Raw genomic sequence first — 26838 nt, 5'->3', positions numbered from 1 at the left:
TTGGCTGGGTGTAAGCAGCAAGGTCATCTATAAAGCAAGCATAGAAAACCCATTAAAGAGGATACCCCTATTTCTTATATAATATAGTATATAATCTCCATCAGTATATCCCATTTATTTTGTGGTAAGTGCAGCATTAGAACCGTTTTTTGGTCCCTCTAGTGGACCCCCTTCATGCACTATAATTCTCTGGTACTGCAGCTCAGCTCAGCCCCCTCAGTGCAGATGATGGCAGGAGAAAGAATGACCCAAACATATGGAGGAGTTTTAATGTCTAATCCTTGTGCTCACAGAAAAAAAAAAAAAAAGCCTCTGCCGGTACTTGGCAGCAGCTCACCCACATTCAGAAAACCTGCACCCCTGGCCAAACTGGTATGTAGCTGAGGGGGATTGGGAGGGATAGATGTTACAGAGACGAGCTCTCATTCAAAAACCATCTAAAGTGTACTGCCAACTTTAAACTTGAAGTGATATGCAATCAGCTCCTTCTGTAAAATACTTGAAGTACGTACCTCGCCAGGATGTAATAGATCCCAATTTTCATTTATGTATGTGATGAGCTCAAGTTCTGAATCAAAGTACTTCTTTTTATGAATAACACTTAAATTGTATAGGCAGAGGTGTGCTATGTCTACCCTAGGAATCAAAGAACAAAACAGCATGTGTTTAACAGATCCATAGCCTCTCAGAGTTTAAATAACATAATTAGCTGAAAAAGCCAAAGCACTAAGAAAAAAACTGTAGGAGACAAAGCAAATTGAAATGCATTTAAAAGGGAACCTGTCAAGTCCCCCATGTCCTCCAACCCAGCAGCATTCACATACATATGACTCAATTTCCTGTCTAACCAGCATTGTATAATGTTATTCAGTTTAATTAAGGTTAGAAAAAGTATTTATAAGGTCAGTTTTTCTACGTCAAGTAGGACTTTGACTAGTCGATGGGGCTTTCGTTTCCCCAGACTGGTCAGACCTCTTTCCATGTTATCACGCCCCTATGCACATAACATAATTTGCACGAGCGCCGCCTGTAGCTGGGTGTACGCTTCCCGGCTTCAGAGGCCAACTGCACATGACCAGAAAATCAAAGAGCCGTATTCTGAACTTCCAGTCATGTGCAGTGCGCCTCTGTAGCTGGGTGTATGTTCAGATCGCTGCTCAATAGGCCTGATTTACTAAGCTTCATGTGCCAGAAATCTGGCTTAATAAGTGTCAAAACAGCATTTTATGCCTTATTCATTTTATTTGAGGTTCAACAAAGGGGCTCAATCATATTGGAAGGTGGACAGAGAAGGGATCATGACGCCACGCTCCAGAATTAAGCTTCAAATCGATGCAACTTAGTTGAGCAAAGTAAGACAACTAATACATGGAGTGAGCTTAGTCTACACAGTTCAAAGATTCACAAATTTAATCACACAGCTTCAGCCACTTATAAATTTGGCGGATTTGAAGAGTGTCTAGTTAAGTTACATCGGCTAAAAGTTAGCTAACTTTTGTAAATCAGCCCGATTGCCTCTGACCAGTGGAATACACATCGGAGCTTGAGCTACATTCTGTGCTGTCATGTATAGACTCACCATCGTAGAGATAGACGTTTGAGGTATTCTGGTCCAGAATTGCAGACTGAACAAATAAACGTATAAAACCTGTTGGAGAACATGTGGTGACAGATCAGCCTTTATATAAGTAATATTTCAAATACAAACTGCTTATTAAATATAAAAGTACTTCACACCGCTATAGTAATGTTACAATATATGTATAATTTCACCTTCTTTTAAGCTCACTGTTCTGAAGGACGAATGATCAATGTATTAGGCAAGTAAACTTAAAGGAAAACCATCACCACAAATTGTCACTTTTTTGCTTGCCATGTCAAGATACACAAGTAGGGACCTCTAGTGGCCAAATAGGCTGCTCTGCAGACTGGTCCACAGGACAAAGCTCCTCATTTTGCATACCTTATAACCACAAGCAGAGGATTGACCCCCCCCTTAAAGTGGTTGTGCAATGCCTCATTTTAGGGCTGAGTGTGAATAAGGTGTTGGATCCACCGGATGTGCCCGATTACAGGATACCTGCTTGACATCTAACATTTGGCTTCGGCAGATGTTCCATCCAAGAAGCAGGAGCATACCTCAGCGCTAGATGCAGAAATGAAAAGCACTGCATAGCCATTTTATAAGGAATCTTTCACAAAGTGTCTGCTCCCCCCATCCAAGAGCAACATGATGTAAGGGTGGAGACCCTGATTCCAGAGATGTATCACTCACTGAGCTGCTTAATATCATTATGATACCTTCAGTTTTACCTGCTGCAGATCTAGTAGTTCTTACTTTTTGTAACTTCGCCCACACCACCGATTGGACTGTGCATAGGCAGAAAGCGGCCAATCAGTGGTGGGGGCGAGGTTATACAGAGCTCCTTAACATAGAGGACTACCTGACAGCAGGTTTATTCATCCTCTAGTGATACAATCATTGGTTTTATTAGCTGGAGAAATCAAAATGACACAAAACAAAAAAAAAAACAAAGTGACATCACTGGAATCAGGGTCTCTGCTATTACATTAAGCTGCTCTCATTTTAGGTGTCAAAAACATGGTGACAGATTCTTTTTAAGGACTTAACCTCTAAAGGATTGGCCTATTTAGTCCTTTAAAATCAAGAAATTATTTTAGTTTTTACATTATTTTGTCCCAATAGCTGTAACTTTTAATTTTTCTATTGACAGACATATAAGCACTTGTTTTTTTTGCAAAATAACTCACTTTTCAATGGCACCATATTGGGGTATACATATCTTATTGATTACACTCATTACCTCTTAGTTGGGGATATCGTGAAAAAAAATAAAATTTTCTCCTTTTAAATTTTACTTCTCTTGGTACAGCTGAATATTGTGAGATTTCAGTATGTTTTAGCCTCTGACAGGATAACTACGCTATCTACCGACTGTGGGACGCTTTAATCTGATCCTTCTGATGCCGGGATTTTGATATGTATGGACTAATGCTACCATGTTGTCAATATATGATCATGTTAAATGTTTCTTGATAGGTGTATGATACATTTATACTAACGTACCACAAGTGCAAAGAAATATTAGACTGCTGTGAGTATCTCTTCATATCAAAAATATATCTATATTGCGGGAAGACATTACTGGAGTGACACAAATAAACACATTTATACACACGAACACATACGTATAACTACTTCTACAAAAAGATACAGTTTGAAAAGCTGAGAAGCTGTAATATACCATTTTGAGTACATACGCCTCTCTGAAGGCAGCTGGGGGAAGATCTTTCTGTCTTACCATTCAATGTCAAAATAAGCTCAGACCTTAAAGGGAGGTGGTCAAGAAGAGGTTAGACTAAATGGTAAGTTTACGATTTTCCCCGATCGCCATTTTAGACTTTACATACATTTGTTCCAGATGCCTTAAGCACATTTGCATATACATTTGCTCTTTTACCGCCTGCGTTTGAGCCAAGAACTGCATTCACAGTTCTGCATGCTTCAGAGGCAAAATCTCCCAGTATTCTTAGCTTGATCAAAGTGATGAGAGCGTTCAGTGGAGAACTGCACTCTATAAGACATCTTACAAAGGCATTGTACTTTGACTGTGTAATTTGAGGCTGGGAGAGCTTATTGTCCTGAAGCGTTAGAAAATATCAGTTAGACCATTAGGTGATGTGTTTTTTGAGGAGCTCATTGACTGTTTCCCATGGTAACCAACAGAATTGTGATTGCAGCCCTGAAGCAATCAGCATCAGTATAAGATAAATCATGCAATTATAAGAGTGTTGAACGTTTTAATGTAGTTTATATTTATACAAAACCGCAGAGAATAATATTTGACGACACCTAGCAAACTGCACTGACTTTCCTCAGTCCTCACCTGTCGCCATAAAGCATAGGTTTCTGCAAGCATTGCACACAGGCCTCGTGAAACCACTGTTTGCATTTGCAGCACTGCAGCATCTTTAAGTACCAGCTGGAAAGGGAGAAAAAAGATCAATCATATTATATGAAACAGTGCATCATAAGGAAAGCACAGGAGCTTACTGCACTATGTGCCATTACTGAGGTCAATGGCAGTAAGCTCTTGACCTCCCCAGGCTTTTTCAATAAAATGTTTCAAATCCCCAGCAATGACAAATCTAAATCAGAATATGCTCACTACCACCAGACGCCACTAGAGGCAGAGTAGAGGTTAGCTGCATGCTGTATAAAAACACACTACACGACCATGCACATATCGTAGGTATGTCACATCTGTCACCTATATAACATTATCGGCAGTTTTATAGAGTCAAACTCTTACTTCATAGATAGCTCCTCAACAGTTTTATTTGTGCTTAAAGGGGTTTTCAGAAACACCTGTATCCCAGTTGCAGTTCACTGTAAACAAACTGTTCTTCCTCACCCTCCCCAAGTCAACAGCAACAGCGCTGCAGCCAATACCTCCGCGGCTCTGCATGACTTGATGGCAGATGCCGCTCAAAGCTGCTGAGCTCACAGATTGTCTGCAGTGCTTTTGACGGGACATGAGCTCCGCCAACAATGAGACAAGGGAAGCAATAGTGGAGAGTGAACGCTGAATCTGCGGAGGGTGCCTAAAGCACAGTTTGTTTTTTGTGTAAAGCAAACCGCAAATAAGGGATTTCTGAAACATTGAAACCCCTTTAATAAGCAAACATACGTGTTGAATACTTTATATACTCACTCTCCTGGGCCTCCACAGTAGCAGTAGCATTGTTGTACATTGGTCTTGTGACCTACGTCCCATTCTAAGTCTTCCACATTATAGGGTAGAGTTTGCTTCATAACTTGCAGGGCTTTGGCATTTGGTCCTTTTTTCAGTGCTCCTCCCCTCTGAGGAAAATGCACATTAAATCATCTTAAAATGACAAGAATTTTAGAACAGCAGCGTGAATAATATAAAACCAAAAACTGGCCATTTTTGACCTAGTGATAGATCCACTTTAAAAGGCATTAACTAGGCGTCGCCGCCCAGAGGCTCCCATAAAGGCGTCGCCGCCCAGAGGCTCCCATAAAGGCGTCGCCGCCCAGAGGCTCCCATAAAGGCGTCGCCGCCCAGAGGCTCCCATAAAGGCGTCGCCGCCCAGAGGCTCCCATAAAGGCGTCGCCGCCCAGAGGCTCCCATAAAGGCGTCGCCGCCCAGAGGCTCCCATAAAGGCGTCGCCGCCCAGAGGCTCCCATAAAGGCGTCGCCGCCCAGAGGCTCCCATAAAGGCGTCGCCGCCCAGAGGCTCCCATAAAGGCGTCGCCGCCCAGAGGCTCCCATAAAGGCGTCGCCGCCCAGAGGCTCCCATAAAGGCGTCGCCGCCCAGAGGCTCCCATAAAGGCGTCGCCGCCCAGAGGCTCCCATAAAGGCGTCGCCGCCCAGAGGCTCCCATAAAGGCGTCGCCGCCCAGAGGCTCCCATAAAGGCGTCGCCGCCCAGAGGCTCCCATAAAGGCGTCGCCGCCCAGAGGCTCCCATAAAGGCGTCGCCGCCCAGAGGCTCCCATAAAGGCGTCGCCGCCCAGAGGCTCCCATAAAGGCGTCGCCGCCCAGAGGCTCCCATAAAGGCGTCGCCGCCCAGAGGCTCCCATAAAGGCGTCGCCGCCCAGAGGCTCCCATAAAGGCGTCGCCGCCCAGAGGCTCCCATAAAGGCGTCGCCGCCCAGAGGCTCCCATAAAGGCGTCGCCGCCCAGAGGCTCCCATAAAGGCGTCGCCGCCCAGAGGCTCCCATAAAGGCGTCGCCGCCCAGAGGCTCCCATAAAGGCGTCATCCAGAGGCTCCCATAAAGGCGTCACCGCCCAGAGGCTCCCATAAAGGCGTCATCCAGAGGCTCCCATATTTATGACTACTCAGATGAGTACATAAGAGTTTAGCAGGGTGAAAATTTGGCCACAAAGTTGTCTAGTTTAGTCAAAGAAATTTATATTAGGCAATTTTCTGATTCGTGTGTACATTAGGAATAGCAGCACATCTGCTACTTAAATTGTGCATTTATCTGCAGTTTTTGACCTCAGTTCTCTCTTTTTAATTGGCAATTCTGCCTGAACACAGCTCTGGAATAGGTAGAACCAGCCAAACTAGCAGCCAAAGTGCCACCCATACACAGCAAAAAAAAAAAAAAAAAAAAAAAAAGGAGGTTATCTTGTCCCCCATTCTCTCTGCATAAACACACAGAAGCATGGAAGACATTACACAGCAGTACTGAGCAGAGTAGCTATGAATCCAGCCCTGTTTAACATAGCAGAACACTTGCTAAAACCTACAGCAGTGCCAATTCTGGCATACTGAGCCAAAACAAAGCTCCTGCTCTGGTTACCTCAACAGTACCATTTTATAAGGCCAACAATTTATCAAAAGTAAAACAGTTGTAGTCATGTCTCCTGATCTGGACATGGCTAGTCCAGCAGTAGATCGCAGCATGTATTTGCAGCTTCTTCATGACATGTCCAGGAGTGTGGGCAGTCATAAAGAAGGCGGACAGGCATAGTTAGAGTGGAAAAGGCAGGAGGAAGGCAACCAGAGCATACATAGACTGACTGCTACTAGCAGGGCGCAGGCCACAGCCCCGCCTCGTGGTTCTGTGAGGGTTACAAACAGAACTAATCATGTTAACCTTATTGTTTATGAAGGCATAGCCATCAGAATTTTTTATCTCCCTGGAGTACCCCTTTAAAGCCCATGGCAAGTGAGCAGTGGGTGACAAACTCCAACACATTAGCAACTGTATTGTAGTCGCAACTTCCACCATGGGACATCATTTGATGTGTTATCATAATGCGCCAGTGATCGCAATGTCGTGCAATATGTCATCATGTAGTGCTAGCTTTATGATAGTTGTCCTTGACAGGGTAAACGGAACAGATACAAGCTGCAATAGTGATAAAATAAAAAAAAACAAGAAACGAGCCATCAGATATAGTCAATTTGTAAATGTAAAAAAACAAAAACAAACATACATTAAAAAAAGTATCAAATGTAGTGCACTACTGCATGAACTCAGTTTCCTAATACCTTGGTTGTAGTGGCAAACACACACTGCCGGCACAGCCATTTGTCATCTGTATCAATCACACTGGAATCAATACTAGGAGTGTGGCAGAGCTGGTGATAACCTAAAGTCAAATCACAAAAAAAAAATATTTTCATATTCTTCTGCAGTACCTGGTGAAAAGGGTGAAGTATACAACAGAAAGGTATAAGAAAAAAAGAAAAGAAAGCTTATACTAACTATGGACAAGTAGGACATATCCAAAAGGAATATGCCTTGACCTTAAAGGAAATAGGTCATCAGGATTTAGCCCTATAAACTAAAGGCATGGCAATAATGGCGCTGTGCTACTGATTAATCTGATACCTGATGTGAAGGGATCCGCTCAGTGGTTGCTGAATTACTCACCTTATGAAGTTTTCAGAAAATTACATCTTGTGTGCTTCGGGGCGGGACGTAAGGGCAGGGTCATCTTCTCGTTCTCCACACCACCCCCATCCCCCTCCTCCGTTTTTTGTGCAGATCACCGATTATTCATTATGCCTCCTTTTCAAAATTCCACGCCGACATTGTGTGGACGGCACGTGCGCAGGACTTCACTAAAATGCCACTGAGGCAGCAAATGCACACATTGAGATTTCAGCTCTGAACTCAGCAGGCATCTCAATCTGCACATGCGCCACCCAAGGCGCCATTTTAATGAAGTCCTGCACACAGGACGCCAGCTCCCACTGCGCAAGCGCTGGCCATTGTGAAAAAAAGGGGATCTAACACTATATCAATGCCCATGTGTGTTAGATTAGGAGGTCTATCCTAGCTGGACTTTGTTCAAGATAGAAAAAAAAAAAGAAACTTCCTGTTTAATTCTGAACATGTTAATTCTAAGAATTAAAAAATAAAAAAAGGAATAGGATGTCCACCAAGTTCAGCCAAGTGATGCGTTAACACACTTGTACCAAAGACTTGTGCTTCCTAAAATCTTTTGAAATTAACATTTTGGACCTTGAAGTTAGCAATTGAAGTATTTCTTATACAGATAATTGTGTTCTTCAAAGGGCTATAAAGCCCCACTAGTAGAACAGGCTTTCAGTAATGGACCATGTAACACAATGGGATAAATTCATCTACACTGGTGTTTTATTCACCAGTCTTCATACAGATTCCACATAAGACACGACAAATTCATTAAAATGCACGTGCCCCTAAAAAAAAAAAAAAAAATCTATCACCAGGATTTTGCTACCTCATCTGAGAGCAGCATAATGTAGGATAGAGACCCTGATGCAAGTGATGTGTCACTTCGATTACTGGGTGCAGCGGTTGCGACACAGTTTTAGATGTAGCAGAGCTCAAAAACTAACCCTGACCACACCCCCGATTAGCAGCTGTGTACACTGTATATTCATAGTAAACTGCTAATCTGTGCTGTGGGCATGGTTGGACCAGGGTGCACAAGGGCAGCTAGTCCTGTAGTGATACTCTCCTTCTGATAAAACACTCATTGTATTGAAACAATAGCACACAGCCTAATAAAGCGACATCCCTGAAATCAGTGTCCCAGCCTCTACCTTATGCTGCCCTAAAATAACATAGCAAAAACCCGTTGACGGATTCCCTTTCATTAATCTGGCACATTTTTCAGCTGTTGTGCGCAAGAGACAAATGTACCTCAGTCAAGGTTTTAAAATACTTTTTTGTTATAATTTAAGACACTTTTGTGATGTGAATAATGAATTTGTCGGTTCAAGCCTGTTCACGCCCTTTATCCATGCTACACCTAGTAAAATTGACAAAGCAGGATTAAAAAAAAAAAGCCAAAAATTACTACATTTTTATAGATATCTGCAGAATTTACAGCAGCTTGACTCCAGTTTTCTTGTACGAACAAAAGCCAATAAGTTAAAAAGAAAACAATCCTATTGGTAGAAGTGAACTTCTATATAAATGGGTATTAATCTGGGATTTTATTATTAAAATCCCAGGTTTTAAAGGGGTTGTCTGGTCTAAAACAAAATCTGAAGTCAATGTGACTGCAGACTTGTGAATCCTCACACCCAGTGCACTGCATGCTGTGAGGATTGTCTGGTGTCAGCACCGGGAACAAATGACAGCGAGTATGCAATATGCGTACTCCCGCCCATAGTAACGTAGGGTGAATAAAGACCCAGGTCCATAATCTGAGTAGAATGCTTCCCGGATGCTCAATACACTTGCATTAAGAGCGCCAGGCGTATGCATATCGCCGTTCCCGGTGAGGACACCAGACAACCCTCATAGTGTGCAGTGCGACTTCAGATTTGTTCTTTTAGACCAGACAACCCCTTTAAGGAAACTTAGTATCTTATCGTGGGATTAAAATATACAAACTATACATACCTTGCCCACACTTGTCACAAATAACAATTTCATTCGGTGTTTCAGAATATTCCTCCTGACATATTGTACAAACCATTTCCCCACTGTCAGAGGCTCCTGAAATAAACAAGGCCACATTTTACATGTTAATGCCTAGTAGACATGTAGTGGTTTAAAAAATAAAATAAAAAAAAACATTTGCTTTGTGTTGGTATTTTCTGAGAGCTGTAATTTTTTTTTTGTCAATTAAGCTAGGTGACTGCTTTTTTTGCAGGGCAGGCTAATGTTTTTATCATCATTTGAGGGCAAATATAATGATTTGGTCACTTTCTATTGCATTTTTTTTTTCAGATTTGAGGGGCCAAAAAAAGGCAATTCTGGTATTTAGAATATTTTCTGCTTTACAATGTTTACTGCTCATGTTAAATAATGTTCTATTTAAACTATATATGTTAAATAATTATATATTATGATATCAGACTTTATGGATGTAGAAATGCCAAAATGTGAGGAAAAAAAAAAAAAAATCCATTTTATTATTTACCCCTTAAGCCCCGCGGGTGGTTTGCACGTTAATGACCGGGCCAATTTTTACAATTCTGACCACTGTCACTTTATGAGGTAATTACTCTGGAACGCTTCAACGGATCCCCTTGATTCTGAGATTGTTTTTTCGTGACATATTGTACTTCATGATTGTGGAAAAATTTCTTCGATATCACTTGCGTTTATTTGTGAAAAAAACGGAAATTTGGCGAAAATTTTGAAAATTTTGCAATTTTCAAAATTTGAATTTTTAAGCCCTGAAATCAGAGCGATATGTCACACAAAAGAGTTAATAAATAACATTTCCCACATGTCTACTTTACATCAGCACAATTTTGGAACCAAAATTTTTTTTTTTGTTAGGGAGCTATAAGGGTTAAAAGTTGACCAGCGATTTCTCATTTTTCCAACAAAATTTACAAAACCATTTTTTTTTAGGGACCACATCACATTTGAAGTCACTTGGAGAGGTCTTTATGACAGAAAATACCCAAAAGTGACACCATTCTAAAAACTGCACCCCTCAAGGTGCTCAAAACCACATTCAAGAACTTTATTAACCCTTCAGGTGCTTCACAGGAATTTTTAGAATGTGGAAGAAAAAAATGAACATTTAACTTTTTTCACAAAAATGTTACTTTAGACCCAATTTTTTTTATTTTCACAGGGGTAACAAGAAAAAATGGACCCCAAAATTTGTTGTGCAATTTCCCCTGGGCACGCAGATAACCAATATTTGGAGAAAAAACACTGTTTGGGCGCACGGCAGGGCTCGGAAGGGAAGGAGCGCCATTTGACTTTTTGATTGTAAAATTTGCTTGAATAATTAGCGGACGCCATGTTGTGTTTGGAGAGCCCCTGTGTGCCCAAACTTTGGAGCTCCCCCACAAGTGACCCCATTTTGGAAACTAGACCCCCCAAGGCACCTTTATAGATGCATAGTGAGCACTTGGAACCCCCAGGTGCTTCACAAATTAATTCGTAAAAATGAAAAAGTGAAAACAAAAAACACTTTCATTTTTATGAATCAATTTGTGAAGCACCTGAGGGTTCCAAGTGCTCACTATGCATCTATAAAGGTGCCTTGGGGGGTCTAGTTTCCAAAATGGGGTCACTTGTGGGGGAGCTCCAATGTTTGGGCACACAGGGGCTCTCCAAACGCAACATGGCGTCCGCTAACAATTTGAGCCGATTTTCCATTCAATTTGTTAGCGGACACCATGTCGCGTTTGGAGAGCCCGTGATGTGCCTAAACAGTGGAGCTCCCCCACAAGTGTCCCCATTTTGGAAACTATACCCCTCAAGGATTTTATGAAGGTGTATAGTGAACATTTTGAACCCAGAGGTACGGCACAGAATTTGTTTACATTAGGTCATCATATTGAATAAGTTGTCATTATTCTTGAGCGCAAGTGCTCGCTACTTGAGTTTGCATCGGGTACTCAGGTATGCACCATGTACAGCGTGTGCTCGAGTGACATGCTCGAGTCCCTGCTCCGCATGTTTCACGGTTATTAGACACCCAAAAAAAACATGCGGGGGATCGCTCGTGCATGGCAGGCAATCCCCGTAAAGCTCTTTGGCCGCGAAGCATATGGGGCAGAGACTCGAGCATGTCACTCAAATACCCACGATACTCAATGCATACCAGAGCACCCGATGCAAACTCAAGTAGCGAGCACTTGCTCTCAACACTAGTCGCCATATCGTCATCTTTTTTTCTTACTTTTGAAAAAAATCCCCAGCACAGCCCTAGCCCCAGCACAGCCCTAGCCCCAGCACAGCCCTAGCCCCAGCACAATCCTAACCCAAGAGTTTATTTTTGACGCTGTTCCTTGTGCGGTATAAGTGATTAGACGACTTTATTCTTCGGGTCGGTGTGATTACAGCAATGCCAGAATCATATGGGGTTTTTATGACTAACAGCTGTCACACACTAAAATACGCATTATTTGTAAAATCTAGTTTTTGCATCGCCATATTTTGAGAGCTATAATTTTTCCAGATTTTGGCAGACAGTCATGTGACGGCTCGTTTTTTGCGGGATGACTTGACGTTGTTATTGGTGCCATTTTCAGGCACGTGACATTTTTTGATCGCTTTCTATTCCGATTTTTGGGAGGCAGAATAAACAAAAACCAACAATTCAGGAATTTTTTTTTTTTTTTTTATTCTGTTCCGCGTGTGGTAAAATTGATGAGGTATCTTTACTCTTCGGGTCAGTACGTTTACAGCGGTACCACATTTGTATCATTTTTCTATGTTTTGGCGCTTATACACAATAAAAGCTATTTTATAGAAAAAAATATTTTTTAGCATCGCTTTATTCTGAGAGCTATAACTTTTTTATTTTTCGGCTGATGGAGCTGTATGGCGGCTTGTTTTTTGCGGGACGAGATGACGTTTTCAGCGGTATCATTTTTATTTATATGCGTCTTTTTGATCGCGTGTTATTCCACTTTTTGTTTGGCGGTATGGTGATGAAGCATTGTTTTTTGCTTCGTTTTTTTTATTTTTTTATTTTTTTACCGTGTTCACTGAAGGGGTTAACTAGTGGGACAGTTTTATAGGTCAGGTTGTTCCGGACGCGGCGATACCAAATATGTGTACTTATTGGTTTTTTTTTTTATTATAAAATATTTATTGATGGGTACATTATATTTTTATTTTTGGTGGATTTATTTTTTTTTTTATATTTTTGCAAATTTTTTTTTTTTTTCCACTTTCACACAGTTTATACACTTTATTACTTTGTCCCACTCTGGGACTTTCACTTTTTTTTTTCTGATCGCCTGCATGGCACAGGAATGCAGCACCATCCCTATGCCATGCAAGCTGTCAGAAATGCACAGTGTGAAGATTGCTTGGAGATGCACTGCGCATGTCCAAGCAATCTTCCTGCTGTCTGGTGACCCGGATGTTGTCATGACGACATCGGGTCGTCATGGCAACATCCGGGAAGCCTTTGCAGACTGCGCTGGAAGCCGGAAGAGGAGGTGAGTATCGGCGATCACCTCCCCTTGCCCCCGCAATGCCGCGATCGACGCATCGCGGGGGTTAATGTGCTGGGAGCGGTGCAGGACCGCTCCCTGCACATAGTACCGGGTGTCAGCTGTGACAATCAGCTGACACCCGGCGGCGATCGCGCCCGCACAGCCTGTGTGCGCGCGCGATCGCCATGACGTACTAATACGGGTCTGGCTCTTAAGTCCCAGGGCACAGACGCGTATTAGTATGGCAAATGTTGTTAAGGGGTTAAAATGCCAATTGCTGCCAAGACAGATTCTGGCTGCTTCTAAACCCATATTATACTAAGGATTACATGTATGGCTAATGTATGTAAGGTGTGAAACTGTTGGAACCAATGCATACATAAATGTAAAAGATAAGAGCAATTAAGGTTGGAGATTTATTTGAAAGCTGCTGACCTGTAGGGGCTGTGTGTGACACAACCACTATCATAGCCTAGTTGTCAGCTGCTGCAACGTCCACAGATTTGTACATAATAGAAAGCCAGAGTAAGTGGACATCAAGTGCGCTGCTGATTCAGAAACCAATCATATAACAAATTAATAAAAAGGTGGTTTGTCAACGCGTTTTCAGAGTCAAATCCGACTCCTTCCTCAGGACAACCACATGCGAAAGTCTTTTACATGTGGTTGTCCTGAGGAAGGAGTTGGATGTCCCCTGCTCCACTGAATGCCAGGTGCATTAGCTGTTAGACCCTCAGGAGCTATAATTTTCCACCCATGAAGTAGGCTGTTGATAACTGTGTGGGGTTAAAATAAGGCTGTGTGCCCACGATGCGTTTTTTAAGCGTTTCCACAGTGGCAAAAATGCTGCAGAAACGCTTAAAAAACGAATGGTAGAAGGCCTGCCATGTTCCCCAATGATAATCCACATGTGCTGTGCACATGCTGTGGAAATTTCCGCTGCGGGTTATCATTGCGGAAAAAAACGCAGCACTACCAATTATTTTGCGGAAGCGCTGCGTTTTCGCTGCCATTGACTTGCATTGGAACGCATGGATTCCGCATCACTGGATCTGCAGATGCGGAATCCAAGCGTTTCAATGTGCGGATGGTACCCGGGTCTGGAGAAGAGGAGACTCTCCTCCGGACCCGGGTACCATAGTACCTGTTAAAAAAAGAATAAAATAAAAAATAAATATTATATTTACCTTCTGATGGCCCCCGGTGTGCTTCTCTTCGCTTGCCGACAGATTGCGGTGGACTGAAGGACCTGCGCTGACGTCATTTAGTCTTCTGACAGCAGGTACTTCAGTGTATTGCGAGCTGCCGGCAAGCCAGGACGGAGAAGCAAGACTCCTGGGGCCATCGGAAGGCAAGTATAGATTTATTTTTTTATTTTTTGACATTCTCTGGGGTCACACTATATAAATCCATGCAGTTTGCATGGATTTATATAGTGTGACCAAGTTGACAAGCACTTTCCAAGTGATGGTAAAATCGCTTGGAAAGCGCTTGTCAACCCGCATGCGGAAATGCATGTGAAGAACGCTTCACATCCGCATGTCCCTGGCAGGAAAAACGCATGTACAATCCGCATGTACAATCTGCATGTACAATCCGCATGCGTTTTTTTCTGCCAGGGAGATGCAGAAATGCTCAGGAAAAAATCCTGAGCATTTCTGCATCGTGGGCACATAGCTTAAGCCTTAGAAAGTATGTGGGGAACCAATATAATACATATTACAGTGGAGCACTTACCTGTCTGAATGTCTTTCCACAGCACCCAAGATTTGGAGCTATCCTCAAATAAGATAAAACAACTCTGGTGAAACTTATTTATCTGTAACAGAAATAAACATGGTTTCTTTAGAGGTCATAAACAGAGCACAGCACATAAGCAAAAATGACTTCTCTACACATTTCACAGAAAACAGTATGGAGCCATCATTATAACTAACAACATTGAGCCCTCCATATGTCAATAAAGGCTGAAATCTATGCTGAGGGTTCTGTATTAGAGAGGTTTTCCCACAACAAGGATGCATAAGACCTACCGTTAGGAGATGTTATCAATATCAGATCGTGGGCCCTCAGTCAATTTGCTAGGAGCACCAGCAGTGGCCGGATATAAGAAGTGTAATGGAGTGGAGCACAACCCCTCTATCATACTGACTATTGGCTTCTCTTGGGTACTGCAGATATCAATGGAGCTCTTCAGCAGCACCAGAGAGGGGCCACTAAACAATGTGACGGTGCGGCTGTGTTCCATGATCATATCGCTTACATTCAGCCACTCCCGGGGCTGCCGAGTGTCGCATCCCCCCACAGGTCTGCTATTGATGAGCAATCCCACCCAGCAGCAGCTGCTACACATTAGACAGACCTCTGCTGTTCACCTCCATCTATTCTCTACATACACCTGCCAGGGATCGGTGGGGGTGTCAGGTGTCGGGCCCATACCGATCTGATATTGATGACCTATCCTACGAATAAGTCATGAATATTTTACACCTTGACAACCACTGCTTAATAAAATGCTTTTATTGCAATTTCTCCTGTTACAAGTGCCATATACCAATAACCCAGATGCCAACTGGTGAGAAGGATATTACTAATGAAAGGCTGGTCTAGGGAGGACGAAACCCTTTCAATCTCTATCTGTCCCATGGGGATCAAAATAATATGAAACCAGGTGGCAAGATGTGTAGGACAATTACCTTTATGATAGTTCCAAGGTAAAATAGTCCATCTGACCATCGTGCTAAGACATCCTGACCTTCCTCAAATTTACAAGCCCGTCTCTTAGTCTTCTGGCCATGCCGTAGAGATGCTTCAGTTAAGGACTTTAAGGCCTTATTTTTTCGGAACGGGGATCTTTTAAGGACCAGTGAATTGCCTGCAGCAGTTGCGTCTCTTAATGACAAAAGTTGAGAAAATGTCAGTTCAACATGGATTCAGTGGTTTAAGAATTACATTATTTTTTTTGTATAAATTACAGAGCAAAAAGAAAACTGCCTGGGAATAATTTGAGCAGACCGGATACAACTACATTAGTTGATGAGTTTCCCAGCATTGGCACAGCACCCACTCCACGCCATCTGGGCTACTGTGACGTTATTCGTGGTCTCAGCGTGGCTTTTGTGAGGGCAGAACACAGCAGGTTTCCTGTTTAAACAGACATTTTAGAAGGTCTCTAAACACAAGTTACTCAGTAATCCTGTCTAATACATCATCTAGCTTTATTTCTGTAACACTTCACAGTGTTTTCCACAATTATTGGGCATTTTATTATAAGGCTTTAGAGTCACAGAGAGGTCGGAGAAAGGTCAGCTGGACGGCGGTCGTCCAACCTCTGAACAGTCCGAAAGATAACAAGTCTCTGTCTACACATAAAACATGCAGAAATATAATATACTAAACCCATTAATACGATCCACAACCCTACAAAAAATACAATTGCCACTGATCTTATATGTAGCTAATGACCCAATGTCATCACATCTTTAGTACCAAACTGCTCACGTATCAAAATAAATTAAAATGAATGAATGTTATTAATAAAAATAAGCCTTGTGAAATATTACTTTTTTTCCTCTAATTATATGGAAATAGACAAGCTGCGAAAGAAAACAGGAGATCGAGTGTTAGATTATATTTATGTGACATTTTGGCAATATTTTTGCAAATATCACCAGGTAAACATATTGAGAGTTCGTCCCGTTCTGGCTCAACAAAATCATGGCTGCACGGAAACCAGAGATCCAGGAGACACATGGCGCCTTCTCCAATACATCAGTGACTGTGGAAACATTAATATGGAGGGCTGGTCATGTGTTATTACATTGTTTTCACGCGGCCACAGGTTTCCAGAGCCGGGGGAACAGGGGAGAGAATGGCGTTAAATTGGTAAGGGGCACAATTAGACTCTGCTCACATGTCTGTTTTAGGAACTGTCAAAGGAAAATCATGTTCAAAATGGTGCAAATGGAAGCAGAGGAGCCACATTCATTATTATAGGGTCCGTCTGAGTGCCCCTTTAGTTTGCCAACAGGCTTTCTTCAATTCTAAAATCAGACACCCCCCCCCTTAAAAAAAAAAGATAAGGGGGTCCCACTGAGTAAGATGGGGTCCCATTCGGTTTGCAATCATGACCATGAATTCTATTTGCTCCTAGAGCAGAACAGAGCCTAATAAATTGATATATACATGTCTAAGTTTAAAAAAAAAAAAAAATTCAGGACACTGTTTCGGGAGATCATATACTAATGAGTTCATATATAAACAACCCAAACATAGAAAATAGAGAAGAGGAATTGATATGGGAGGATGGAACAAAAAAAAAAAAATAAAAAGCAGACAGAAATAATTGGTTTATTCAGCATGTCTTTAGGTAAAGATCTGCTGTCAGTCCTACCAGGAAGAAAAAAAAAAGAGGAACTTGTCTCCCACAAAGACAGAACAAAGGCGGCAGCAACCTGGCTCCTGGCAGGACACAAAGAGCTGTTGTGTCTGCCGCATCTGTGCCCAAGCCCAAAAATTACCCTGCATGACCCGAATCACCCCGCAACACGCAATACAAACAGGCCATAAGATACATTTCACATGTGATATAATTGAACCCGAAAAATGAAACACTGCATAAACAGAATACAGCAAATGACAGCTTATACTGTCATTACTGATGCATAATCACCATGTGCCCCATGGATCATCAGCACATCATTATGCGCTGGCTTGTATGAATAAAACTGCTCATGGCAGACTTCAGTTAAATAGCCAGAAATGTAAAAATTCATACAAGTCATTTTCCTTCCCCACAGTATAATTGGATCATTTCTTGAGAAAGGACAGTCGATATTTCTTATGATATAAAGGACATTTTCCTATAGACAATCACATGTTGTGTCAAACAAAAATGAATTCCAGGAGCGCACATTTACAAAGAAAATGTCCATCAGTCTGAACCGACTGCGCTTAATACACCAGACAACAACCAAAAATCCATGTGCGTCGATCATTATAATTATTACAACGGCAGGTAACAGACTAGTTTTGTATTTTTATAGCCAGCTGTGCAACAATCCAGTTTGAAGTTTAAGGCTATGTGCCCAGGATGCAGAAATGCTCTGGATTTTTTCGAGTGTTTCTGCATCTCCCTGGCAGAAAAAAACGCATGCGGATTGTACATGCGGATTGTACATGCTTTTTTCCTGCCAGGGACAAGCGTTGGTCACGCGTTTTTCACATGCAATTTTGCATGTGGGTTGTTAAGTGCTTTTCCAAGCGATTTTAGCATCACTTGGAAAGTGCTTGACAACTTGGTCACACTATATAAATCCATGCAAACAGCATGGATTTAGATAGTGTGACCAAGTTAATAGTAAAAGAATGCTAAAAAAAATAAACATTATACTCATCTCCTGATGGCCCCCGGTCTCCCCCGGTGTGTTGGACGGCTCACGGTGGTCTAAAAGGACCTTCCATGACATCATTTAGTCATGTGACAGGTCACGCGATCACCGACGTCAGCGGTCGCGTGACCTGTCACATGACTAGATGACATCATGGAAGGTCCTTTTAGACCATCGCGAGCCGCCGGGGAGCCAGGATGCACCATAGAGGAGACCGGGGGACATCAGAAGGAGAGTATAATGTTTATTTATTTAATTTTTTTATAGGTACTATGGTACCCGGGTTTGGAGGAGAGTCTCCTCTTCTCCAGACCTGGATACCATCTGCACATTGAATCGCTTAATATCCGCATGTGTACATGTAGTGATGTGGATATTATGCGATTCAATGCAAGTCAATGGCGGTAAAAACGATGCGATTCCGCAAAATTAATGGTAGTGCTGCGGATTTTTCCGCAATGATAATCCGCAGCGGAAATTTCTGCAGCATGTGCACAGCACATGCGGATCATCATTGGGGAACATGGCAGACCTTCTACCATGCGTTTTTTAAGCATTTCCGAGGCGGAATTGCCGCTGCGGAAAAGCTTAAAAAACGCATCGTGGGCACACAGCCTAAGGCTATAGTCACATGTTGAGGTTTTTTTCTGCATTTTTATTGTTTCTTGTGCATGCTGATAAAGGTTAGTACCCCCAAAAATAGCGATGCAACTTTCTTAGGTTTTCGCACCAAAAACGAAGCAAAACCTGATACCTGTGTTTTTTGCGGTTACCCATTGCTTTTCTATGGGTGAAAAAACATTGAAAACAAATGCTGAAAAAAGTGACATGCTGCAGTTTCCAAAAACGCAGCAGTTTTTCCAAATCAGTCAGAAATAAAAAAAAAGAAAGTGCATGAGATTTCTGAAATTTCATAGCTTTTGCTGGTAGCTTAAAATTGGTATAAAGAACGCAGCAAAAACGCAACGTGTGAACATAGCTTTAAGCTGTGCGCCTATGTTGAGTTTTTGATGCTACATATTTTCACTGCTGTTTATGTGCAGATTTTCCCCATAAACTTGCATTAGATGCAAAAAATTCACAAGTAAAAAAAGAAATCTGCAGAAACGCACTAAAAAAAAAAAAAAAAAAAAAAAAAAACACATGTAATCCGCACATTACTACCAATAAAACTTGTCAAATACAAATACCAGGGAATATAAAAAGGTAGCTTTGTTTAAAAAGTAACAAAGGTGAAAAATCACAAATAACCTAATTTAATAGGTGCAACAATTCTGCAACATCAAAAGCTCACCAAATACTCATTGTGGGAACATCAGCATTAAGCTGCATTTTTTATTCAATTAAGAAGTTGCTTTTTACATTACCAGTTAAAGCTATGAGATTTCAGAAATCTCATGCACATGCTTTTCGGGGTTTTTTTCCTGATAAAGAAATGACATCCTGCAGTTCTCAAATTAAGGGTTCTTTCCAATTTTTCACCCATAAGAAGCAATGATGAAGTGGAAAAGAGCATGCAGTAAACATGCATTTTTCGCTGCGTGTTTAGTTTGGTTTAACTTTATTAAATATGTACTGTAGACAAAGCACACATGTAATACACACCCAAACACACTGAAAAAAAGCACCTCAAAAATGCTGAAACCGGCATTTTGGCTTCAGACTCCACAGCCCGGCCTCACTACTGAGCATGTACATAAAGTGCAGCACAGACTCATCTCAACTAAAAGTCGAGATCCTTAGATCAGGAATAAAACATAGGAAATTTCTTAACTTTCCCAAATTCTTATGAAAACATTTACAGCACATCCTGCATTGAACTACTGTACCCAATTTATTATTTTAGGAGTCTGAGTCTGTTCATTTTATACAGACTCCACAGCCCTGGTTTTTACTGCAAATTTAGCAGGTTTTGGCACAAGAATATGCCTGTGAACATAGCCTTAAGGTCCGTGTAAACAAAGTGACCGCTGATTGGTAAACATTCAATGTCAGGGGTCATTTACTAGCCTGCTTACACACAGACTGCAGTACACAATGTGCACTAAACAACTGATAATAGATCACTCAGTGAACGTAGGCTGCCATTGTGCTCGGCAGCACAGGTATTTATTACACAGGACAATGATCTGCTGAGAAAGAATTTTTTGTGCAGCTCACCTGCTGAATAAGCGCTTTTGCTTATTCATTGGTAGCCTGTTTACACTGAAAAATTCCCATGGAGCACACTCTTAAGAAGGCTTGTTCACGATAATCTTTGTGTCAATGCACCTTAAGGCTGCACTGCTCTTCATGAATGAGTGTTCCTAGGATCATTCGATTTCAGATAATCATGCAGTATAAACAGGCTACCAATGAACAAGAAAAACAGTTATTCGTTGGGTGAAATGATCTTTAAAAGGACTCTGCACAGAATGATTGTTCAAACCAAGTACAGGCGCTCGGTACACCCTTGGTGTGGCCAACTATTAACCCTCCGTCACATACAATATCGGTTCTAACGAGTTCACATACAATGTGACTGTCAGGCGCAGGCTAGAAAAATACCTATAATATCTAATGTTTGCAATTTCAGTGCTCTAAAAGTGATCAGTGACCTTCATAGGGATGTAATAAAAGAGACTACACATAATCAGGTGCAAAAAAACCCATTTACTTAACATAAAACTAATAACTCTGAAATACAAACATTTCAAAACTCCCGCCAAATAGAAGAGATGTGCCTGTCAGGCCTATTGTATGTGACGGAGGGTTAAGTGTGCCTTCTCTAGCTCTATAGAGCCAGAGCTGTCAAAAGGAGTGTGAAGGTGGGGGTGGCGTGGAGAGGGAAAAGAAGTAGGTGGGAAGGTGCACTTAAATGTGTGGCCACGCCAAGGGTGCACCAAGCACATGTACTTGGTTTGAAAAGTCATTCTGTGATGACAGACTCCCTTTAACAATCATCATGTTCATGACAGTGCATCAACATGTGTAAGCAGGACCCATGCTGCCGAAAACAATAGCAGCCTATGAGCACAGAGCGATTACAGATCATTGTTTACCCTAGTTGGCTTCTGTAAACAGGCTAGAAACTTACCACCAATCAGCTTACGTGTAAACCAAATCAGCAGTCGTTTATCGGCCGCCGCAGGTTGTGCAGTTTAAACGCAGCCTGGGGCTGTATGCTGCTAATGTGGGTGATAGGGTGGCAAAGTGAACTGCAAAATACAGAGACAGTATACAGCCAGTCACTACATACACAGGAGGGGAGGGCACAGTATACAGCCAGTCCCTATATACACAGGAGGGGGGGGGGGGCACAGTATACAGCCAGTCCCTATATACACATGAGGGGGGGGCGCAGTATACAGCCAGTCCCTATATACACATGAGGGGGGGGGGCACAGTATACAGCCAGTCCCTATATACACAGGAGGGGGGGGGGGGGGAAGCACAGTATACAGCCAGTCCCTATATACACAGGAGGGGGGGCACAGTATACAGTATACAGCCAGTCCCTATATACACAGGAGGGGGGGGGGGGGGAGCACAGTATACAGCCAGTCCCTACATACACAGGAGGGGGGGGGGGGGCACAGTATACAGCCAGTCCCTACATACACAGGAGGGGGGGCACAGTATACAGCCAGTCCCTACATACACAGGAGGGGGGGGGGCACAGTATACAGCCAGTCCCTATATACACAGGAGGGGGGGCACAGTATACAGCCAGTCCCTATATACACAGGAGGGGGGAGCACAGTATACAGTCAGTCCCTATATACACAGGAGGGGGGGGGGCACAGTATACAGCCAGTCCCTACATACACAGGAAGGGGGGGGGCACAGTATACAGCCAGTCCCTATATACACAGGAAGGGGGGGGCACAGTATACAGCCAGTCCCTATATACACAGGAGAGGGGGGGGGGGGGGCACAGTATACAGCCTACAGCCAGTCCCTATATACACAGGAGGGGGGGGGGGGGCACAGTATACAGCCAGTCCCTATATACACAGGAGGGGGGGGGGGCACAGTATACAGCCAGTCCCTATATACACAGGAGGGGGGGGGGGGAGCACAGTATACAGCCAATCCCTATATACACAGGAGGGGGGGGGGGGGGGCACAGTATACAGCCAGTCCCTATATACACAGGAGGGGGGGGGGCACAGTATACAGCCAGTCCCTATATACACAGGAGGGGGGGGGGCACAGTATACAGCCAGTCCCTATATACACAGGAGGGGGGGGGGCACAGTATACAGCCAGTCCCTATATACACAGGAGGGGGGGGGGCACAGTATACAGCCAGTCCCTATATACACAGGAGGGGGGGGGGGCACAGTATACAGCCAGTCCCTATATACACAGGAGGGGGGGGGCACAGTATACAGCCAGTCCCTATATACACAGGAGGGGGGGGGGCACAGTATACAGCCAGTCCCTATATACACAGGAGGGGGGGGGGCACAGTATACAGCCAGTCCCTATATACACAGGAGGGGGGGGGGGGGAGCACAGTATATAGCCAGTCCCTATATACACAGGGGGGGGGGGCACAGTATACAGCCAGTCCCTATATACACAGGGGGGGGGGGCACAGTATACAGCCAGTCCCTATATACACGGGGGGGGGGGGGGCACAGTATACAGCCAGTCCCTATATACACGGGGGGGGGGGGGGGCACAGTATACAGCCAGTCCCTATATACACGGGGGGGGGGGGGGGGGGCACAGTATACAGCCAGTCCCTATATACACGGGGGGGGGGGGGCACAGTATACAGCCAGTCCCTATATACACGGGGGGGGGGGGGGGGGGGGGGCACAGTATACAGCCAGTCCCTATATACACGGGGGGGGGGGCACAGTATACAGCCAGTCCCTATATACACGGGGGGGGGGGCACAGTATACAGCCAGTCCCTATATACACGGGGGGGGGGGGGGCACAGTATACAGCCAGTCCCTATATACACGGGGGGGGGGGGGGGGGGGGCACAGTATACAGCCAGTCCCTATATACACGGGGGGGGGGGGGGGGGGGGGCACAGTATACAGCCAGTCCCTATATACACGGGGGGGGGGCACAGTATACAGCCAGTCCCTATATACACGGGGGGGGGGGCACAGTATACAGCCAGTCCCTATATACACGGGGGGGGGGGGCACAGTATACAGCCAGTCCCTATATACACGGGGGGGGGGGCACAGTATACAGCCAGTCCCTATATACACAGGGGGGGGGGGGCACAGTATACAGCCAGTCCCTATATACACAGGGGGGGGGGGGGCACAGTATACAGCCAGTCCCTATATACACAGGGGGGGGGGGGGCACAGTATACAGCCAGTCACTATATACATACACAGGGGGGGGGGCATAGTATACAGCCAGTCACTATATACACAGGGGGGGGGGGGGCACAGTATACAGCCAGTCACTATATACACAGGGGGGGCACAGTATACAGCCAGTCACTATATACACAGGGGGGGCACAGTATACAGCCAGTCACTATATACACGGGGGGGGGGGCACAGTATACAGCCAGTCACTATATACATAGGGGGGGGGGCACAGTATACAGCCAGTCACTATATACACAGGGGGGGGGGCACAGTATACAGCCAGTCACTATATACACAGGGGGGGGGCACAGTATACAGCCAGTCACTATATACACAGGGGGGGGCACAGTATACAGCCAGTCACTATATACACAGGGGGGGGGGCACAGTATACAGCCAGTCACTATATACACAGGGGGGGGGGGCACAGTATACAGCCAGTCACTATATACACAGGGGGGGGGGCACAGTATACAGCCAGTCACTATATACACAGGGGGGGGGGCACAGTATACAGCCAGTCACTATATACACAGGGGGGGGGGGGCACAGTATACAGCCAGTCACTATATACACAGGGGGGGGGGGGGCACAGTATACAGCCAGTCATTATATACACAGGGGGGGGGCACAGTATACAGCCAGTCATTATATACACAGGGGGGGGGCACAGTATACAGCCAGTCACTATATACACAGGGGGGGGGCACAGTATACAGCCAGTCACTATATACACAGGGGGGGGGCACAGTATACAGCCAGTCACTATATACACAGGGGGGCGGCACAGTATACAGCCAGTCACTATATACACAGGGGGGGCGGCACAGTATACAGCCAGTCCCTACATACACACAGGGGGGCGGCACAGTATACAGCCAGTCCCTACATACACACAGGGGGGCGGCACAGTATACAGCCAGTCCCTACATACACACAGGGGGGCGGCACAGTATACAGCCAGTCCCTACATACACACAGGGGGGCGGCACAGTATACAGCCAGTCCCTACATACACACAGTCCCTATATACACACAGGGAGGGGCACAGTATACAGCCAGTCCCTATATACACAGGAGGGGGGGGGGGGGCACAGTATACAGCCAGTCACTATATACACAGGGGGGGGGCCACAGTATACAGCCAGTTCCTATATACACAGGGGGGGGGGCCACAGTATACAGCCAGTCCCTATATACACAGGGGGGGGGCCACAGTATACAGCCAGTCCCTATATACACAGGGGGGGCCACAGTATACAGCCAGTCCCTATATACACAGGGGGGGCCACAGTATACAGCCAGTCACTATATACACAGGGGGGGGGGGCACAGTATACAGCCAGTCCCTATATACACAGGGGGGGGGGCACAGTATACAGCCAGTCCCTATATACACAGGAGGGGGGGGGGGGCACAGTATACAGCCAGTCACTATATACACAGGGGGGGGGCCACAGTATACAGCCAGTTCCTATATACACAGGGGGGGGGGGGCACAGTATACAGCCAGTCCCTATATACACAGGGGGGGGCCACAGTATACAGCCAGTCACTATATACACAGGGGGGGGGGGCACAGTATACAGCCAGTCCCTATATACACAGGGGGGGGGGGCACAGTATACAGCCAGTCCCTATATACACAGGGGGGGGGGCCACAGTATACAGCCAGTCCCTATATACACAGGGGGGGGGCCACAGTATACAGCCAGTCACTATATACACAGGGGGGGGGGCCACAGTATACAGCCAGTCACTATATACACAGGGGGGGGGGGGGGGCACAGTATACAGCCAGTCACTATATACACAGGGGGGGGGGGGCACAGTATACAGCCAGTCACTATATACACAGGGGGGGGGGCACAGTATACAGCCAGTCACTATATACGCAGGGGGGGGGGGCACAGTATACAGCCAGTCCCTATATACACAGGGGGGGGGCACAGTATACAGCCAGTCCCTATATACACAGGAGGGGAGGGCACAGTATACAGCCAGTCACTATATACACAGGGGGGCACAGTATACAGCCAGTCCCTATATACACACAGGAGGGGAGGGCACAGTATACAGCCAGTCACTATATACACAGGAGGGGAGGGCACAGTATACAGCCAGTCACTATATACACAGGGGGGCACAGTATACAGCCAGTCCCTATATACACAGGAGGGGAGGGCACAGTATACAGCCAGTCACTATATACACAGGGGGGCACAGCATGGCCGCAGTTACAGCCGTGCAGCAGGCAGGGGCTGTTGGGCCACAGAGCTCGCACTCTAGTGCTCACGTGACCAGGAAGCGCCCACACAATGGCGCACACAGAACCTTCGTTATCAGTGCTTACCTCATTCGGTCACCTCAGTGGTGCACAGCGCCCCCCACAGCGAAATCACAAGTCAGGTATTGTCCTGTGAGCGTCCCGCCCCGGCTCCCTTCGCCGTAGAGAGAGAGACGGCTCCGGCTGAAGGCGCCCTACTTTACATAAATACAGCAAACGGCCCGGTTCGGTCGCAGACCTTCGCCATTTTGGTTTCCCGCGGAGCGCGCAGTGCATTGTGGGAGTGAATACAAACAAGCGTTCACCAACGGCCGCACACCTCCATAGAGGGGGCTGCAGGGGCTGAGTCACGTGAACCGGCTGTGACAGCCCGGCCGCCATCTTTGAGAAGGGCGTCAGAAGGATTTTTCTTTTTTTTTGTGCTGGGTAAATGTATTCTTGTGGCGATTTCCGGTGACCGTGCAGGGTGTGGCGGAGAGACAATAGTCAGTGCAATAAACTGCACGGCACAAGCAGCTGATAACAGGGCATTTTCTCACACACCCTGGTTATATACGTTTCTGACCTGGTATTAAATTTTTTTCCCATAAATCAGTTTTCTAGCAAAAAAAAAATCTACATTTACGTCAGAAATGGCATATTATTTTTTTTCTCTTCCCACAGTAGCCAGAGGTCACACAGGTCGTGTGTCCAAAGATTGCTGTATGGCGCCACTACATGGCAGTGTCAGCATATTATATGTTAATGGCGTCACATCGCAACCCGTAAGGCACAGCCACAAGCAAAAAGTCAGAACCAGCTGGATTTTTTGCAACGTGCTCGTGACGGTACTTTGCGTGTGGCAATGTGACACCATTCACCTCAATTATGTCGCCACGTAGCGGCACCATTCAGCGATTCTTAGCTGCGCGCCC

The 26838-nt window shown here is 44.8% G+C and overlaps 1 protein-coding gene across 1 annotated transcript in view; it reads right to left on the bottom strand.

Moving 5' to 3' along the window:
- Positions 1-26307, bottom strand: part of MTF2 (metal response element binding transcription factor 2) — a 36942-nt gene extending 10635 nt beyond the window's left edge. Inside the window, exons 1-9 of the mRNA XM_073643205.1 lie at positions 25991-26307; positions 15613-15808; positions 14654-14735; positions 9399-9494; positions 7046-7146; positions 4737-4885; positions 3909-4004; positions 1580-1648; positions 513-636 (exon numbers count right to left, since the gene is read on the bottom strand). Of these exons, the coding sequence (XP_073499306.1) occupies positions 513-636; positions 1580-1648; positions 3909-4004; positions 4737-4885; positions 7046-7146; positions 9399-9494; positions 14654-14735; positions 15613-15808; positions 25991-25995 (918 nt within the window). The 5' untranslated portion in view covers positions 25996-26307. The remainder of the gene's footprint in view (positions 1-512; positions 637-1579; positions 1649-3908; positions 4005-4736; positions 4886-7045; positions 7147-9398; positions 9495-14653; positions 14736-15612; positions 15809-25990) is intronic.
- Between the last annotated feature and the right edge of the window lie 531 nt (positions 26308-26838).

This window comes from Phyllobates terribilis, unplaced genomic scaffold, assembly GCF_046119375.1.
Source record: "Phyllobates terribilis strain yellow unplaced genomic scaffold, ASM4611937v1 Scaffold_8__6_contigs__length_399053987, whole genome shotgun sequence".
NCBI lineage: Eukaryota > Metazoa > Chordata > Amphibia > Anura > Dendrobatidae > Phyllobates > Phyllobates terribilis.
This window is presented reverse-complemented; position numbering and strand designations above follow the sequence as displayed.